The following is a 20004-nucleotide window of genomic DNA, read 5'->3' on the forward strand; positions in this document are numbered from 1 at the left end:
AGCAGAAACAGCTCTGTTGCCCGAAAAAGTTCTCCTGACTAAAATCTGGGGGCTAGTGCCAAAATTGGGAGAGCTGTCGTAACAGACAAGGCAAGCAACAGCTTGACATATTTGTACTTAGAGAATCTTACCTTACAGACAGTGTCCTGGACACCGTCCCTGAATATGTCCAGTCCCACTGGCAGGATAGACCTAGCACATGTGGTGGCACAGGGCTTTACAGTCAGAAGGGAGTTGCCCTGGGAATCGTCAACATTGTCTCTGAACCTCATGGAGTATTGTGGCTTCATGTTAAACATGGACTAAGGAAACCTCCTGCTAATTACCACATACTGTCCTCCCTCAGCTGATGAATCGGTACTGCTCCATGTTGAACAACACTTAGAGGAAGCACTGAGGTTGGTATGGGCAGAAAATGTGCTGTGGGTGAGTGTCCACCACCAAAATGATTCAACAGCAAGGCTAATGATCGAGCTGGTTGACTCCTAAAGGACATAGCTGCTAGATTAGGTCCATGGCAGGTGATGAGGGAACCAACAAGAGCGAAAAATATACTGACCTGATCGTTACCAATCTGCCAGCTGTAGTTGCATCTGTCCATGACAGTATTGGTAAGAGTGAACACCACACAGTCCTTGTGGAAACGAAGTCCCGACTTTACATTGAAAATAACCTTCACCTTGTTGTGTGGCTCTATCACTGTGGTAATTGGGCCAGACTTCAACAAATCTATCAACTCAAGACGGAGCATGCTCGAGGTGCTGTGGGTCATCAACAGCAGTAGAATTGTACTCCAGCACAATTTGTAGCTGTTACAATACAGGGTAAACCCTCCACCACCATCCCCCCCCCTCCAATTTAAACCTGCAACACTGAAATTATTTAAGCCGTACTGTAATCTGTTCAATTTTGAGAGTCCAAAAACTATTTAAAGTAAAAATTAACAACTTTATTTCTTAAAATTTAACAGAATAATAAACTAACAACTATGTACAACTCCTTCCTTGAACCTATCGCTTGTTCCTTTCTATAATACTACTCTGATAAAACTCCCGATTAAGATTTACCAAAATTCAGATTTCAAAACCATGCAGCTATCGAATCTTCCCTTTGTATATTCCTCTGTAGGTTTACTTCTTCTTTTTAGAGATTTCTGTTTCACAGGTCATTGACTGATAAAGATACTTTTAAGAGAGTTGAGAGTCGGGCAGTCTGTACATGCTCATGGCTTGGCAATTCTCATCCAACAGTTCATGTTTTCCCAGTGTTATACCCCCAAAGCATTGGATTGTGTCATTGGTTTGTATTATTGTCAATATACTAAATTCAAACTTGATTGGAGTTTTTTGTGGTATAATTTAAACTGATTGGCCTAATTCAAATTTGTTTTTGTCTCCAGGCAACTAACTCCACTGGACCAAAAAGTTACATTGTATCTTGTTCAGAATACTTGGTGCTGTCAGGTAGTTCTGCTAGCTTCTAACTTTCTTAAACGTACAGCACACTTCTATACCTTCATAATACCTGCCTCCTTAAGAAAAAAGGAACCATCATAATGAAAAGATATTTTTTTTTCCGTATTCTTTAAACACATTGCCTAACATGCAGATAACTTTAATTTCTGTTCAACTTAACGTCTTCCCATATATGTATATATATAGTATTAAATAAATAAAAATCTCATCTAAACTTTTGTCAGTTAAATCTATGATAGCGCATCTGTGATTACATTCTCACGACCTGCAACCCGTATGATTTTTAAATTTAAAGTCTGTAACATACGACTCCAACGAGTCTCATATTCTTGTCTTTAAAGCGTTCTAAGATGTACGAGGATTGTGATCTGTGTACACCACCCTCTCTGACATATTGTTCATGACATACACATTAAAATGTTGTAAGGCCAGTACCAAACTTAATAGTTCTTCTTCCACCGTGGAATATTTCCTCTGGGTGTTGGTCTTCTTCAAAAAGTAACCAACTGGCAGTTCAATCCCCTCCTCATCTTCTTGTAGGAGTACTGCTCCAACTCGTATTTCACTAGCATCAGTGGCAACTTGAAAAGGTTTTGAAAATTTCAAGTGGTTGAATGCCTTCTGGCATTGTTCTGTCTGCCGAAACTGTGTGTTCTTCTTTAGCAAATGGTGCCACTACACTGCTGAAGTTTGGAACAAACTTCCGATAGAATCCATTGAGTCCTAAGACTCGAAGCATGTCTTTCTTTGAGGTTGGTCGTGGAATTTCCTCGATGACCTCCGTCTTGGCATCCTGTGGGGTCAACCTTCCATGACCGACATTACATCCCAACAATGTCATCTCTGCTTTGATGAATTCAGTTTTATTTAAGTTTATTACCAATTTAGCTTCTCGTAGTTGTTCGAAGAGCTCTGCCAACTGTAGCATGTGATCTTTTCAGGGCTTAATAAAGATCACTACATTGTCCAAATAGACTGCACAGTTTGTTAACCGAGCCACAACTGTGTTTGTATGAATCTTTGGAATGTGGAGGGTGCATTCTTCATTCCAAAGAGCATCACTTTAAATTGATATAGCTCATTTGGGGTTACAAATACAGAAATTTCTTTCACCGTCTCTGATCAAGGTACCTGCCAGTAACCATGCATTAAGTCCAACTTGGTTATGTAACTAGCTTGTCTGACTTTGTCGATACAGTCCTTCAATCTCGGAATTGAATATGAGTCCAATTTGGTAACCAGTAATCCATGCCGAATCATCAAGTCTTGTCAGGTTTGAGATCTAAGACGATCGGCAAATTCCACTTGCTCTGGCTCAGTTCAATGATATCCTCGTCGAACATGACCTCCACTGCTATCTGGACCTGTCTGGCTTTGAAAGGCTTAAGCTGATAGGGGTGTTGTTTTATCGGAGCAGTATTCCCTACGTCTACGTCATGTGCAATAGCATTAGTTTTCTCTATCTGATCCTTATATATGTCCTTATACTGCAGTAACAAATCTTTCAACTGCATTCTATGCTCCTGAGACAGATAGCTGAGTAACCTATCCAACTCCCCAAAGACTTTTTCATCTTTTAATCTATTTTGAGGCACATCAAAATCCACATTATCTGGATTTGATTCCTCACTTTGTAGGGCAGTAACTATCACCTGTTTCTCCAATTCTTTCTCTCTAGTATAATACGGTTTCAACATGTTCACGGCATACCCGATACCTTTTTTTTCTATGTGGCATCTTTACTAGCTAGTTCACCTGACTCAATTTTTTCTCAATTTGATGGGGACCACTAAACCTGACTTTGAAGGGATCTCCTATCACTGGTAAGAGTCCTGACATATCATCCCCTCGGGAAAATATCTGAGTCTCCAAGCTTTTATCTGCCACCTATTTCATTCTATACTGTGTCCTGTTTAGATGATGTTTAGCTAACTTACCTACTCAATTTAGTCTCTCCTTCACCTCCAACACATAATCTAAGTGTGAGATCTCCGATTTTGGTCCTGTCAATTTTTCTTTAGTTAATTTTAAAAAGCCTCTCACTTCATGGCGGAGTATTAACTTGAAGAGAATGAACTGAGGACATTCATTTGGGGCATCTCTAATGGCAAAATACCTCAACTCCTTTATCTTTTTCTTTATTTTTTGCCTCATGCTGTGACTTATAATAGTGGGATTTGATTACTTCATAGTCTGGGAAAATACCAGGATATTTCTGTTTTAACTCCTCAGTTTCTTGGTCTTCCTTGGCCTTCTCCACAACAAGGGGTGTCACGCCAACATTGGATCCTACCAAATCATTCCCAAGTACAAACTGAATTCCTGAAACTGACACACTGTCAATCACTGTAACTTCCCCAATCTTGAGGATCTGATCTTACAAAGCTACATTTCTGTCCATCTATCCCACAGATTACCACACTCTTGGGTAACAGATCAGAAAGAGTGCGTATTCTCTCATTTCTTATTATCAGTGACTGGTTAGATCCTGTATCTCTCAAAATTAAAACTTCTTGTCCTTCTCCCCCATACTTTGAGTAAATTTTGCCCAGAGTGGCGAATTCTTTGTAGAGATCTGGTACCAACTCCATACCTAACTCCTGCCTAGGCTGTGCACTCTCTTGCAGCTCCTCGGCTATTCTAGGGTGTCTCTTTTACTACCTTCACTAAAGCCACTGATTTAGCTCCTTTTACCACATCTTTTCCCACGGTGCCTTTCTTTAATGACCAGCACTACGTGTCCCACTTTACCACAGTGGAAACACCTGAGACCTTTCACCTCCTTTCCACCTTCTTGGGCATCTTTTTTAGGATCTGGTAAATTCTTACCAGTACTCTTGGTCTTGTAGTGTAGAATCTCCCTTTCTCCCAACTTCTATCCCTCACAGGACAAAATTCTGGCCGGAAGCTCATCTTATGCACCAACATGTATTCTTCTGCCAATTGTGCTGAACTTTCTGTTCCTCCATATAAATTCTTACCATCTTTGGAAGTGAGTTTTTAAACTCCTCCAGCAGAATAATCTCTCTTAGAGCCGCAAAGGTACTATCTATTTTTAAAGCAAAATGACTATGTTTAATTCTTTTGAACTCAACACAAGTCTGACCTGGTTCCTTCTTTATGTTTCTGAACTGCTGTCTAGATGCTGCTAGTACCAGTTCATAAGCATTTAAAATAGCCTGTTTAACCTCTTCATATTCTCTTGACCCCCTCATCTGACAGCGCGGCAAATACCTCACTAGCTCTGCCTACCAGTTTAGTCTGAACTAGCATTACCCATGAATCCTCAGACCACTCCATCTGTCTAGCCAATTTTTCAAATGAAATACAGAAGACTTCAACATTTTTCTCATCAAAATGTTGCAGAGTTTTGACATATTTATATATTTTATTACCTTCTCTTTTAATCTCCATCCTGTTAACATGACGTTGCTGACTAAGTTGCAACTTCTCAAGTTCAAATTCTCTCTCTTTTTCTCTAGCTTCTTGCTCTCTCTCTCTCTCTCTCTCTCCCTTTCTTCTGTCTCTTTGCTCGGCTAAAAACCTTCTTTCTTCCCCCCCCACTTTCTCTGTTTATCTTCTAACTCCATTTTCCTCGATTGTAATTTAAGTTTTTATACCTCTACTACACTTGTCTGTATCTCTGGCACATCGCAGTGTTTGAGTAATTCCCTGACAATTTCAGCTTTACTTTTGTCCTTGGTTAAACCCAAAACTAACTACTTCGCTAATTCTAAAAGTATGGCATTTTCTTTCCTTCTCAATCTTTTGGCAAATTTGACAAGCACCTTCAAATCCCAGAACCTCTTTAGCAATTTTATGAGCCATTTATCTCACTTTTAATTTAATCAACCACAAGTCACTGAAATTAAACAAATTATCTCACTTACAGTGAGATCTAGGACACTAACCTGCAAGTGTTTAAATATGCTGGGAATTCTCATAGCCCAAATCTATTCAAATCTGTCTAAACCAGTTCAAATCCTGAGGACGAGCCCCCAAATTTTATGACACAAAGTAGACCCACCCTCCCCCCAATTTAAACCTGCAACACAGAAATAATTTAAACTGTGTTGTAATCTGTTGAAATTTGAGGGGGCTAGAACTATTTAAAGTAAAATTTAACAATTTTATTTCTTAAAGTATAACAGAGGATAATTAACTAACAACTATTTACAACTTCTTCCTCCTAACCTAATATTTACTTTCCCTTCTATAATACTCGTCTGATAATCGGGGGGGTGTTAAGATTTACCAAAATTCAGCTTTCAAAAGCAGGCAGCTGTTGAATCTTCTCTTTGTATCTTCCTCTGTAGGTTTTCTTTTTCTTAGGGATTTCAGTTTCACAGGTCATTGACTGATAAAGGTACCTTTAAGAGAGCTGTGTTGCAGGCAGTCTGTACATGCTAGTGGCTTGGCGGTTCTCCTCAACTGTTCATGTTTTCCCGGTGTTATATCCCCAAAGCATCAGATTGTGTCATTGGATTTTAGTATTGTCAATATAATAAATTCAAACTTGATTGGAGTTTGGTATTGTTTGTGGTATAATTTAAACTGATTGGCCTAATTCAAATTTGTTTTTGTTTCCAGCGAACCAGCTACATGCTGCTGGACCAATTGTATCTTGTTCAGAATACTTGGTGCTGTCAGGTAGTTCTGCTAGCTTTTAACTTTCTTCAAGGTACAGTACACTTCTCCACCTTCAAAACAGTAACCTCATAGCCTGGCAAATCCTCTAACCTGCTGTGCTTTAACCAGCAACACATTTTCAGCTCAAATCCTCCACTCAACCAATACTATCAAGCCAGGGGATCAACCCTGGTTCAATGGAGAGTGCAGGAGGGCATGTCAGGCACAGCGCTAAGCTTCCCTGAAAGTGGTGTCAACCTGGTGAAGCCAAAAAACAGGATTCCTTGCATTTTTGCAAGGTTTGTAGCTCAGGTTGAGGTTTATGGTACAGGTTTGATATCCAGACGTTTCATTACCTGGCTAGGTAACATCAATGGCGACCTCCAAGTGAAGTGAAGCTGTTGTCTCCTGCTTTCTATTTATATGTTTGTCCTGGGGCTTGTGGTGATGTCATTTCCTGTTCGTTTTCTGAGGGGTTGATAGATCTAGATACCATCTATGTATTTGTTTGTGGCGTTGTGCTGGAGTGCCAGGCCTCTAGGAATTCTCTGGCATGTCTTTGCTTAGCTTGTCCCAGGATAGATGTGTTGTCCCAGTCGAATTGGTAGTTTTTTTCATCGTGTGTAGGGTTACGAGGGAGAGAGGGTCATGTCTTTTTGTGGCTTGCTGGTGTTTGTGTATCCTGGTGGCTCACTTTCTTCCTGTTTGTCCTGTGTATTGTTTGTGGCAGTCCTTGCATGGAATTTTGTAGATGACGTTGGTTTTGTCCATGTGCTGTACTGGGTATTTTAAATTTGTTAGTTTTTGTTTGAGAATGTTGAGTTTGTGTGCTACTAGGATTCCGAAGAGTCTTAGTAGTCTGGCTGTCATTTCTGAAACTACTTTGATGTATGGTAAGGTGGTTAGGGTTTCTGGTTGTGGTTGGTCTGCTTGTCGTGGTTTGTTCTTGAGGAATGTGTGGACTGTATTTTGAATATCCGTTCTTCTTGAATACGTTGTATAGGTGGTTCTCCTCTGTTTTCCGAAGTTTGTCTGTGCTGCAGTATGTGTTGGCTCGTTGGAATAGTGTTCTGATACAGCTTCGTTTATGTGTGTTGGGATGATTGCTGGTGTAGTTAAGTATTTGGTCAGTGTTTGTCGAAAGAAAGGATAATGGAGAACTACAAACCTCCGTATACAGAAAATTGACAAACATTGACCAAATACTCAACTACACCAGCAACCATCCCAACACACACAAACGAAGCTGTATCAGAACACTATTCCAACGAGCCACCACACACTGCAGCACAGACAAACTTCGGAAAACAGAGGAGAACCACCTATACAACGTATTCAAGAAGAACGGATACTCAAAATACAGTCCGCACATTCCTCAAGAACAAACCACGACAAGCAGACCAACCACAACCAGAAACCCTAACCACCTTACCATACATCAAAGTAGTTTCAGAAATGACAGCCAGACTACTAAGACCCCTCAGAATCCTAGAAGCACACAAACCCACCAACATACTCAAACAAAAACTAACAAACTTAAAAGACCCAGTACAACCCATGGACAAAACCAACATCATCTACAAAATTCCATGCAAGGACTGCCACAAACACTACGTAGGACAAACAAGAAGAAAGTTAGCCACCAGGATACATGAACACCAGCTAGCCACAAAAAGACACAACCCTCTCTCCCTCATAGCCCTACACACGGATGAAAAAACCCCACTAATCCGACTGGGACAACACATCTATCCTGGGACAGGCTAAGCAAAGACATGCTAGAGAATTCCTAGAGGCCCGGCACTCCAACCAAAACGCCATAAACAAACACACAGATCGAGCTACCATCTATCAACCCCTCAGAAAACGAACAGGAAATGACATCACCACAAACTCCAGGAACCCCATCCAAGACAAACATATAAATAGAAAGCAGGAAACAACAGCTTCACTTCACTTGGAGGTCGCCACTGATAATGTTACCTAGCCAGGTAATGAAACATCTGGCTATCAAACCTACAGCTCAGCGAGCAAACCTACACCCTAAACCCCGGATTCCTTGCATGCTAAACAGCATAAGTAGCAAATGATAAATAGAACTAAGCGATCCCACAATCAATAGATCAAAGCTCTGCAGTCCTGTCTCAGGAATGTTGGTAGACATTAAACAACTCACTGGGGGGAGGTTCCAGAAATATCCCCATCTGCAGTGATGGAAGAATCCAGCACATCATTGCAAAAGATAAGGCTGAAGCATTTGCAGCAATCTTCAGCCAGAAGTGTTGTGTGGCTGATCCATCTTGGCCAGTGATCCCCAAAATTACAGATACCAATCTACAAGCAATTCAATTCACTCGACATGATATTAAGAAGTTGTTGCAGACACTGGATATTGCAAAGTCTGTGGACCCTGACAACATTACAGCAATAGTACTGAAGGCTTGTGCTCCAGAACTTGCTGCTTCCGTAGCCAAGCTGTTCCAGTCAGTTACAACACTGGCATTTACCCTACAATGTGAAAAATTGCCCATGTATGTCTTGTACATAAAAACGGTGCAAACCAACTCAACCAATTACTGCCTCACCAGTCTCTCAATTATCAGTGAAGTGATGGAAGGTGTGATCAATAATGCTATCAAGCAGAACTTGGTCAGCAAAACCCTGCTTAGTGACTTCCAGTTTGGGTTCCACCAAGGCCATTTAACTTGTGACCTCATTACAGCCATGGTTCAAACATGGACAAATGAGCTGAATTCCAGAGATGAGGTGAGAGTGACAGCCCCGATATCAAAGCTTCATTTGACTCTGTGTGCCATCAAGGAGCCCGAGCAAAACTGGAATGAATGGGCATTGGGGACAAGCTCCCCAGTAGTTGGAGTCATACCTGACACATAGGAAGATAATTGTGGTTTTTGGACGTGAGCCATCTCAGCTCTAGAGCATCTCTGCAGGAGTTCCTCAAGGTATGCCCTAGGACCAACCATCTTTAGCTTCTTCATCAATAACCTTCTCTCCGTCAAAAGGTCAGATGTGAGGATGCTAGTCGATGATTGTCCAATGTTTAGCACTCTTCAGGTACTGAAGCATGTCCATATTCAAATACAACAAATTCTGCACCGTATTCAGGCTTGGACTGACAAGTGGCAAATAACACTCACGTAAAACAAATAGCAGGCTATGTAACCACTGCTCCTTGACATTCAATGCTGTTACCAGCACTGAATTCCCTACTGTCAATGACCTTAGGCTTACCATTGACCAGAAACTCAACTATATTCACCACATAAACACCATGGCTACAAAAAGCATGTCAGAGGTTAGGGATACTGTGGTGACTAACTCACCTCTTGACTCCCCAAAGTCTTAGTACGATCTACAAGACACAATTCAGGAGTGTGATGGAATACTCCCCACTTGCTTGGATAAATGCAGCTCCAACAATACTCAAGAAGTTTGACACCATCCAGGACAAAGCAGCCCACTTGATTGGCATCATAGCCATAAACATCCACTTCCTCCACCACCGACAGTCAGTAGCAGCAGTAGTACAAACTTCAGAATAGTGTAGTGTACAAAATACACTACAGAAATTCACCAACAATCCTCAGACAGCACCTTCCAAATGCACAAACACTTCTATCTAGAATGACAAATTCAGCAGATACATGGAACACCACACCTTCAAGTTCCTCTCCAAGCCACATACCATCCTGAATTGGAAATATATTGCCATCCTGTCACCATCGCTGGGTCTAGGCCCTGGAATTCCCTCCCTAATGGCATTGTGGGTCAATCCACAGCAAGTGGACTACAGCGGTCAAGAGGCAGCTCAACACCACCTTCTCAAGGGCAACTAGGGAATGGCAATAAATGCTGGCTAGCCAGTGATGCCCGTGTCCCAGAAATGAATAAAAAAAAGAAGTGATTCGATGTCAGCAAACTCGGTTTGCATAATAGAGCATTTTACAGTTCACATGTTGAGACAGAGTCATAAAGCATGGGAACACCCTTCGGTCCAATCAGTCTATGCCATACATCATCCCAAACTAAACTAATCCTACCTGCGTGCTGCTGACCCATATCCTTCAAAGCTTTCCTATTCATGTATTTATCTAAGTTTCTTTTAAATGTTGTAACTATGCTCACATCCACCATTTCATTCCACATGCGAACCACCCTCTGTATAAAGAATTTGTCCTTCATGTCTTTTTTAAATCTCTCTCCTCTCACCTTAAAAAGATGTCCCTTAGTCTTGAAATCCCCCATTCTATGGAAAAGACACCCACCATTACCCCTATCTATACACCTTGTGATTTTATAAACCTCTATAAGGTTGTGTGTCAACCTCCTACACTCAGTGGAAAAAGTTCCCTGCCTGTGCAGCCTTTCTTTATAATTCAAATCTTCCATGCCTGGCAACATCCTGGTAAATCTCTACTGAACCCTTTCGAGCTTAATAATGTCTTTCCTTTAACTGAGCGACCAGAACTGGATGTAGAAGAGGTCTCACCAATGTCCTGTACAACCTCAATATGACTTCCAACTCCTATACTCAAAGGATTGAACAATGAAGGCAAACCTTCATTTTAACCACCCTGTTTACCTGTGATCTATCCCTGAACCTCTGTTCTACAACATTACCTGAGGCCCTAGTCTTAGCAAACTGACAAAATACAAAATGCTATTACAAATCTAGTTTTCAGTTCTGTAGATATCTATTGATTTTAGTTGCTTCTTTAATTGTACTTGAAGAAAATTAATGATGCTTTAATATTGTAGTTTTTGTAATTTAGAACAACATTTTGTCTTCTTATTATCTTAGAACATGTCTTTGTCTGACTGAAGATCAGGATGCCCAGGCTGATTTATGCAAGTGTGCGTCACCTGATGCACAGACTCTTTCACAGACAGGTATGCCATCAATCTTTAATTCCACTCAACAGAAAGGTTGCTTTAACATTTCGAAAGACGTTCCTCTTTTCAAAATATGCTAAATCGATGCTGTCCACGATGCTGTCTACACCTGAGTCACTTGTTGGCGAAAAGAACATTGTCCTTCTTGGTGCTCCTGGTGCAGGGAAGACAACAGTAGCAGTGCTTATTGGTCAGATTACTGGCCTTCCTGTAATAGATATTAATGAGATACTTGAAAAGACATGGCACATGAGTGTTGCTCAGAAGCTGCAGGAGGTTGGTGAGGAACTATTTTTGCAAGAGGAGGGAGAAGTCGTTCAGAAGCTTTCAACAGTCAGAGGTGTTATTTCTCTTACTGGGTCCAATCCTATGCATCTCGCTAGTATGAACCATGTTAAAAAGAATGGAATTATTGTTTACCTTGACGTATCTCTTGAAGATATACTGGAAAGACTTGAAGGGATGAACATTGACCATATTGTAGGGCTGAGGCCTGGTGTTTCAATGCAAGACATATTTCAGTACAGACAGCAGTTTTACCACCAGTGGTATCATGTACGTGTCCTCTGTCAGGCTGGTGACACAGCTGAAACAATTGCTGTGAAGGTACTTGATGGTATAAAGAGGTATCAAGACTCTAAATCAGGAATATTTGTTTCCACCAGAAGTGTAAATAATGACTCTGAGTTCATGCAAAACCCCAGCTTCTTCACTGATGTTGTTATCGAAGACCTGGCTTTAGATGGAGGTCTCTTTGTGCCTGCAGATCCACTTCCAGAATTGACTGCTGGAGAGTGGCAAAGATTGGTTGAAACTTCTTACACTGAACGGGCACAAATCCTACTTGAGAAGTTCATCCATCCTAATGATGTGCCAGCTATCAACCTGCGAGAGATGGTAATGAAAGCATATGGACAGAATTTTTCTTGTAACAAGATAGCACCTGTCAGACATTTGAGCGGCAGCCAATTTCTTCTTGAATTGTTTTATGGACCCACAGCTTCCTTCATGGACTTTGCATTGCAGATGTTACCACAGCTATTTGCATATTGCATGCCTAGAACTTGCAATTATCTAATTCTAGTTGTTACTTCTGGGGATACAGGGTGTGCAGTTCTGGATGGCTTCCTTCGTCTCAGTGATGCTGACAAACAAAGAATTGCAATTCTCGCATTCTTTCCTGAAGAGAGAATGAGTCAGGTTCAGAAAGCACAGATGATTAGTTACAAAGCAGAAAATGTAAAGTTTGTTGGTGTCAAATCTAACTTTGATTTCTGTCAAATGATTGTAAAACAAATATTCACAAATTCTGACTACACAGGCTTTCTAACTGTTGAGTATGGTACAGCTTTGTATACTGCAAACTCAACAAACTGGGCTTGTTTGCTGCCAAAGGTAGTCTATCATGCCTCATCTTATCTTGATCTTATCAACCAAGGTGTAATTACCTTTGGAGATCCAATTGATGTTTGTATTCCCACAGGTAACTTTGATAATATATTGGCAGCAGTATATGCAAAATATATGGGGATTCCAATTCGTAAATTTATTTGTGCTTCTAATCAAGATGCCACACTGACTGATTTCATAAGGACTGGCAAATATGATTTGAGGCATGGAAATGTGACTGCTTTTTCTCCGACATTAGATGTTCTCAAGGCCTCCAACATTGAAAGATATTTACACCTTGTTTCACAAGGTGATGGATTGCTGATGACCAAACTATTTTCCCAGCTGAAAGAACAATATTACTTTCAGGTGCCAAACCTTTTACTTGAGAGAATTCAACATGACTTTATGTCAGACTGGTGTTCGGAGGGAGAGTGTCTGGATGCTATCTACTCTGTTTACAGATCCACAGGCTACATTCTGGACCCAGACACTGCTATGGCAAAATTGGTAGCGGATCGTCAACATGATGGGACCTGTCCTGTTGTTGTTGTGTCAACAGCTCATCCTTGCAAGTCAGCAGCTGCTGTGCTGCAGGCTTTGAAGGCTAAAGAAATAAGTCAGCGACCCATTGATCAGCTGCAGATGTTGAACTCCTTAAACTCTATACCTTCCATTCACAATGCTGTACTGGAAAGGATTGGAAAGGCTCATACCCAGGATTACCAAGTCTGTCCAGCTGATCCAAGTGATATTATGGATATTATAGAAAGATTTATTTATCAGAAATTCATGTGTATTGCATAAGATTGTGCATGCCTTGATATTGACCTGCAATTTCCTGACTCATCATGGTCCAATGTTGAAAAATTTTTTTCGACTTATATATTTCCACATTTAAAATACAGGATCATTGTATTTTGCTGTAGCAATTTTGTGTTATCAAGTTAAAATTTGGTTTGTGAACTTTAAACTTCTACATACACTGTATTTTCCTGCGAATAAATGATTTAAAAAAAACATACTTGAACAAAGTTGAAAACAATGTGTCTGTTTCTGGGAATTCAGTGGAGTGTTTTCCAGTTAGATACCATGTGGCTATCAGTGGACACAAAACCACAACGTTCAAATAGATATGTTTAAAAAAAATAAAATAGAAAAGATAAAATGATCAACTGGCAAAGAACTAATTTCTGTGACTAAAGAGGGAACCTAATGTGGATAGTTTTGAAAAAGCATTTAGAGTCAGATGTATAGCATGGAAGCAGAACCTTCAGGCAATCCAATCTAGTCCCACCTGCCAACACTCATCCCATATCCCTCCAAACCCTTCCTATTCATATACCCATCCAACTGCCTCTTAAATGTTGCAACTGTACCAGCCTCCACCACTTCCTCTGGCAGCTCATTCCATACCCGTACCACACACTGTGTGATAAAAGTTGCCCCAAAAGTCTCTTTTATATCTTTCCCCTCTCATCCTAAACCTATTCTCTCTAGTTCTGGACTCTCCGACCCCAGGGAAAAAACTTTGTCTATTTATCCCATCCATGCCCCTCATAATTTTGTAAACCTCTATAAAGTCACCCTTCCGCCTCCGATGCTCCAGGGAAAACAGCCCCAGCCTGTTCAGCCTCTCCCTTTAGCTCAAATCCCCCAAACCTGGCAACATTCTCGTAAGTCTTTTCCAAACCATTTCAAGTTTCACAACATCTTTCCGATAGGAAGGAGACCAGAATTGCACGCAATATTCCAACAGTGGCCTAACCAATGTCCTGTACAGCTGCAACATGACCTCCCAACTCCTGTACTCAATACTGTGACCAATAAAGGAAAGCACACCAAGCGCCTTCTTTGCTATCCTATTTACCTGTGACTCCACTTTCAGGAGCTATGAACCTGCACTCCAAGGTCTCTTTGTTCAGCAACACTCCCTAGACCTCATCATTAAGTGTATAAGTCCTGCTAAGATTTGCTTTCCTAAAATGCAGCACCTTGCATTTATCTGAATTAAACTCCATCTACCACTTCTCAGCCCATTGGCCCATCTAGTCAAGATCCTGTTGTAATATGAGGTAACTCTCTTTGCTGTCCACTACACCTCCAATTTTGGTGTCATCTGCAAACTTACTAACTGTATCTCTTATGCTCGCATCCAAGTCATTTATGTAAATGACAAAATGTAGAGGACCCAGCACTGATCCTTGTGACACTCCACTGGTCACAGGCCTCCAGTCTGAACAACTACCCTCCACCAGCACCCTCTGTCTCCTACCTTTGTGACAGTTCTGTATCCACATGGCTAGTTCTCCCTGTATTCCATGAGATCTAACCTTGCTAATCAGTCTCCCTTATTGAACGCTTACTGAAGTCCATATAGATCACATCTACTGCTTTGCCCTCATCAATCGTCTTTGTTACTTTTTCAAAAACTCAATCAAGTTTGTGAGACATGATTTCCCACACACAAAACCATGTTGACTATCCCTAATCAGTCCTTGCCTTTCCAAATAGATGTACATCCTGTCCCTCAGGATTCCGTCCAACAACTTGCCCACCACTGAGGTCAGACTCAGCTGGCTTGTCTTAACCGCCCTTCTTTAACAGTGGCACCACATTTATCAACCTCCAATCTTCCGGCACCTCACCTGTGACGATCGATGATACAAATATCTCAGCCAAGGGCCCAGCAATCACTTCTCTAGTTTCCCACAGAGTTCTCGGGTCCACCTGATCAGGTCCTGGGGATTTATCCACCTTTACCTGTTTCAAGACATCCAGCACTTCCTCCTCTGTAATACGTACATTTTGCAAGATGTCACCATCTATTTCCCTACAGTCTATATCTTCCATATCCTTTTCCACAGTAAATACTGATGCAAAATATTCATTTAGTATCTCCCCCATTTTCTGTGGCTCCACGCAAAGGCTGCCTTGCTTATCTTTGAGGACCCCTATTCTCTCCCTAGTTAGCCTTTTGCCCTTAATGTATTTGTAAAAACTGTTTGGATTCTCCTTAATTCTATTTGCCAAAGCTATCTCATGTCCCCATTTTGCCCTCCCGACTTCCCTCTTAAGTATATTCCTATTTCCTTTACACTCATTTAAGGATTCACACGATCTATCCTGTCTAAACCTGACATATGCTTCCTTCTTTTTCTTAACCAAACCCTCAATTTCTTTAGTCATCTAGCATTCCCTATACCTACCAGCCTTTTCTTTCATCCTAACAGGAATATGCTTTCTCTGGATTCTTGTTATCTCATTTCTGAAGGCTTCCCATTTTTCCAGTTGTCCCTTTATCTTCAAACATCTGCCCCCAATCAGCTTTTGCAGGATAAAGTAGAAACTGAATAAAATTGAAAGCAGATATAGGTCAGGTATAAAGTAGACAAGCAGGAGGCTGGAAGAGCACACCAAGCCAAGCAGCATCAGGATGTGGACAAGTTAACATTTCAGGTATAATCCTTCTTGAGGAATGGAGGTGAGGATAGGTGGAGTTGCAGATAGAGAAGTGGAGGGGAAGAGTTGTGGATGAGAGAGGGGTGGAGTCGTGAGGTAGTGATAGGTGAATATTAGGGATGGTCTAGTAGGTCAGTAGGAGTGAATCCGGTTGGTAACTGGATGGAGGGGTTGGTTGGAGGGGTGGAAGGCTGTCAGTGGTCCTGGAAAGGGAGACTGGGATGGATGGGAAGGTTACAGGTCTTTCTGCTAAAATAAGCATCTAGTTCATGTGAATTCACTATAACACCATCGATGAATTGGGGACAGTGTTTCTAAAATGCAAGGTTTTAAAGCATGCAATGGTTGTAACATGATTCCAGCCCTGTTAGTTTATATGGTGCTGCTATTACATGATTTTCTTATAATGCAGGATTGCACGAGAACAGAACTACCATGTTATAGCAGAACTGACTGTAGGGCGGTAGGCTGCCCAGTGGAAGATGAGGTGATGTTCTTCCAATTTACGGTCTGATTCACTGTGGCAATGGAGGAGACCAAGGATGGACAGGTTGGAGAGGGAGTGTGAAGGGGAATTGAAATGGGTGGTGACTGGGAGGTCAGACTTGCCCTTACGGACCTGACTGAGATGTTTGGTGGAACATGCCCTCAGTTTACATTTGGACTCACCGATGTGGAAAAGCACTGGATACAGGAAACTAGATGGGAGGAGAGGCAGGTCTCACCTGGAAGGACTGTCTGGGCCCCAGAACGGAGGTGAGGGAGGAGGTTTGCCTCCGGGTTTGCATCTTTAATGGTTGCAGGGGAATGTATCTGGGTTTTCAGGGGTGTTAGTCAGGAGAGGGTGGTGCAAATCATGGAATGCCGAATGGAGTGGTCCTTACGGAAGGCAGAGGGGTGGGGAGGGGAAGATATTCTTGATAGTGTCATCCGGACAGCCCCCTCCTCCACTGCTTTAAACTCCATCCTGTCCAAGCATAATAAAGTCAGGGTTCCATATTATCCTCACTTTTCACCCACCAGTCTACACATCACGGTGGCACAGTGGTTAGCACTGCTGTCTCACAGCGCCTGAGACCCGGGTTCAATTCCCGACTCAGGCGACTGACTGTGTGGAGTTTGCGCATTCTCCCCGTGTCTGCGTGGGTTTCCTCCGGGTGCTCCGGTTTCCTCCCACAATCCAAAGATGTGTGGGTCAGGTGAATTGGCCATGCTAAATTGCCCATTGTGTTAGGTAAGGGGGTAAATGTAGGGGTATGGGTGGGTTGCGGGTCGGAGTGGACTTGTTGGGCCGAGGGGCCTGTTTCCACACTGTAAGTAATCTAAAAACATCCAACGGATCATCCTCAAACACTTGCCAATTCCAACTGGACCCCACCACCCTTCCCCTCCCCACCTCTCTGCCTTCCCTAGAGCACCCCTAGAGGCTGAGGGGTGATCTTAGAGAGGTTTATAAAATCATGAGGGCCATGGATGGGATGAATAGCCAAGGTCTTTTTCCTTAGGTGGAGGAGTCCAAAAGTAGAGCGCATAAGTTTAAGGTGAGAAGGGAAAGATTTAAAAAGGATGTGAAGGGTAATTTTTCTCACAGATAATGGTGCATGTATGGAACGATTTTACAGAGGATGTGGTAGATGTGCGTACAATTACAGCATTTAAAATCCATCTGGATGGGTATATGAATAGGAAGGGTTTAGAGGGATATGAGCCAAAAGCTGGCAAATGGAATGAGGTCACATCGGGTCAGCATGGACGAGTTGGACCTAAGGATCTGTTTCTGTGATGTATGACTCAAGGTGAAATGGGTGTGGAGGACGTTTACTAGAGTTGAGCGACTTCTAATAAGGAAAGGTGGGGCAAAATTAGTTCTGTTCTGTCTATAAAAAATGAGGGTTAAAAGGTGGCAATGAAGTATATCAAAATTTAAGATTATGAAAAAATAAGGGATGGCTGGAAAATGGGAAGCCTTCAGAAATGAGATAACAAGAATCCAGAAAAAGTATATTCCTGTCAGGATTAAAGGGAAGGCTGGTAGGTATAGGGAATGGTGGATGGCTAAAAAAATTGAGGGTTAAGAAAAAGAAGGAAGCATATGTCATGTATAGACAGGATAGATCGAGTGAATCCTTAGCAGAGTGTAAATGAAGTAGGAGTATACTTAAATGCGAAATCAGGAGGGCAAAACATTGGCAAATAGAATTAAGGAGAATCCAAAGGGTTTTACAGATATATTGAGGACAAAATATATAGAGAGAATAGGGCCCCTCAAAGATCAGCAAGGTGGCCTTTGTGTGGAGCCACAGAAAATGGGGGCGATACTAAATGAATATTTTGCATCAGTATTTACTGTGGAAAAGGATATGGAAGATATAGACTGTAGGGAAATAGATGGTGACATCTTGCAAAATGTCCATATTACAGAGAAGGAAGTGCTGGATGTCTTGAAACGGTTAAAGGTGGATAAATCCCCAGGACCTGATCAGGTGTACCCAAGAACTCTGTGGGAAGCTAGAGAAGTGATTGCTGGGCCCCTGGCTGCGATATTTGTATCATCGATCGTCACAGGTGAGGTGTCGGAAGACTGGAGGTTGGCAAACGTGGTTCCACTGTTTAAGAAGGGCGGTAAAAACAGGCCAGGGAACTATAGACCGGTGAGTCTGACCTCAGTGGTGGGCAAGTTGTTGGAGGGAATCCTGAGGGACAGGATATACATGTATTTGAAAAGGCAAGGGCTGATTCGGGATAGTCAACATGGCTTTGTGCGTGGGAAATCATGTCTCACAAACTTGATTGAATTTTTGAAAAAGTAACAAAGACGATTGATGATGGCAAAGCAGTAGATGTGATCTATATGGACTTCAGTAAGCGTTCAATAAGGGAGACTGATTAGCAAGGTTAGATCTCATGGAATACAGGGAGAACTAGCCATTTGGATACAGAACTGTCTCAAAGATAGGAGACAGGGTGGTGGTGGAGGGTTGTTTTTCGGACTGGAGGCCTGTGACCAGTAGAGTGCCACAAGGATCGGTGCTAGGCCCTCTATTTTTGTCATTTACATAAATGATTTGGATGCGAGCATAAGAGATACAGTTAGTAAGTTTGCAAATGACACCAAAATTGGAGGTGTAGTGGACAGGGAAGAGGGTTACGTCAGATTACAACAGGATCTGGACCAGATGGGCCAATGGGCTGAGAGGTAGCAGATGGAGTTTAATTCAGATAAATGCAAGGTGCTGCATATTAGGAAAGCAAATCTTAGCAGGACTTACACACTTAATGGTAAGGTCCTAGGGAGTGTTGCTGAACAAAGAGACCTTGGAGTGCAGGTTCATAGCTCCTTGAAAGTTGAGTCACAGGTAAATAGGATAGCGAAGAAGGCGTTTGGTCTGCTTTCCTTTATTGGTCACAGTATTGAGTACAGGAGTTGGGAGGTCATGTTGCAGCTGTACAGGACATTGGTTAGGCCACTGTTGGAATATTGCGTGCAATTCTGGTCTTTTCCTATCGGAAAGATGTTGTGAAACCTGAACGTGTTCAGAAAAGATTTGCAAGGATGTTGCCAGGTTTGGAGGATTTGAGCTAAAGGGAGAGGCTGAACCGGCTGGGACTGTTTTCCCTGGAGCATCGGAGGCTGAGGGGTGACTTTATGGAGGTTTACAAAATTATGAGGGGCATGGATGGGATAAATAGATAAAGTCTTTTCCCTGGGGTCGGAGAGTCCAGAACTAGAGAGCATAGATTTAGGGGATGAGAGGGGAAAGATATAAAAGAAACCTAAGGGGCAACTTTTTCATGCAGAGGGTGGTACGTGTATGGAATGAGCTGCCAGAGGATGTGGTGGAGACTGGGACAATTGCAGCATTTAAGAGGCATTGGGATGGATATATGAATAGGAAGGGTTTGGAGGGATATGTGCTGGGTGCTGGCAGGTGGGACTAGATTGTGTTGGGATATCTGGTCGGCATGGACAGGTTGGACTGAAGGGTCTGTTTCCATGCTATACATCTTTATGACTCTGACAAAGGCTCTAAATAGGAGCATTTTTACAAAGTATGATGGATTGAGTGATCTCTGTTTTGCAAGTTTCTGTTTCTACCAACAATATCAACATCAAGTAGGTTCGAGTCAATAGCAT

The 20004-nt window shown here is 42.0% G+C and overlaps 1 protein-coding gene across 4 annotated transcripts in view; it reads left to right on the forward strand.

Moving 5' to 3' along the window:
- The window catches only part of LOC132816121 (threonine synthase-like 1), a 64445-nt gene extending 51064 nt beyond the window's left edge, over positions 1-13381 (forward strand). For 3 of the 4 annotated variants that reach the window (XM_060825580.1, XM_060825579.1, XM_060825581.1), the window contains one exon: positions 10927-13381. In XM_060825580.1, coding sequence (XP_060681563.1) covers positions 10956-13214 — 2259 coding nt within the window. In that variant the 5' untranslated portion in view covers positions 10927-10955 and the 3' untranslated portion in view covers positions 13215-13381. Of the gene's footprint in view, positions 1-6106; positions 6157-10926 lie in introns of those variants that run through there. The other variant, XM_060825582.1, reaches the window with a different exon arrangement.
- Positions 13382-20004: the final 6623 nt, after the last annotated feature.

The sequence above is a fragment of the Hemiscyllium ocellatum genome, chromosome 5 (assembly GCF_020745735.1).
Source record: "Hemiscyllium ocellatum isolate sHemOce1 chromosome 5, sHemOce1.pat.X.cur, whole genome shotgun sequence".
NCBI lineage: Eukaryota > Metazoa > Chordata > Chondrichthyes > Orectolobiformes > Hemiscylliidae > Hemiscyllium > Hemiscyllium ocellatum.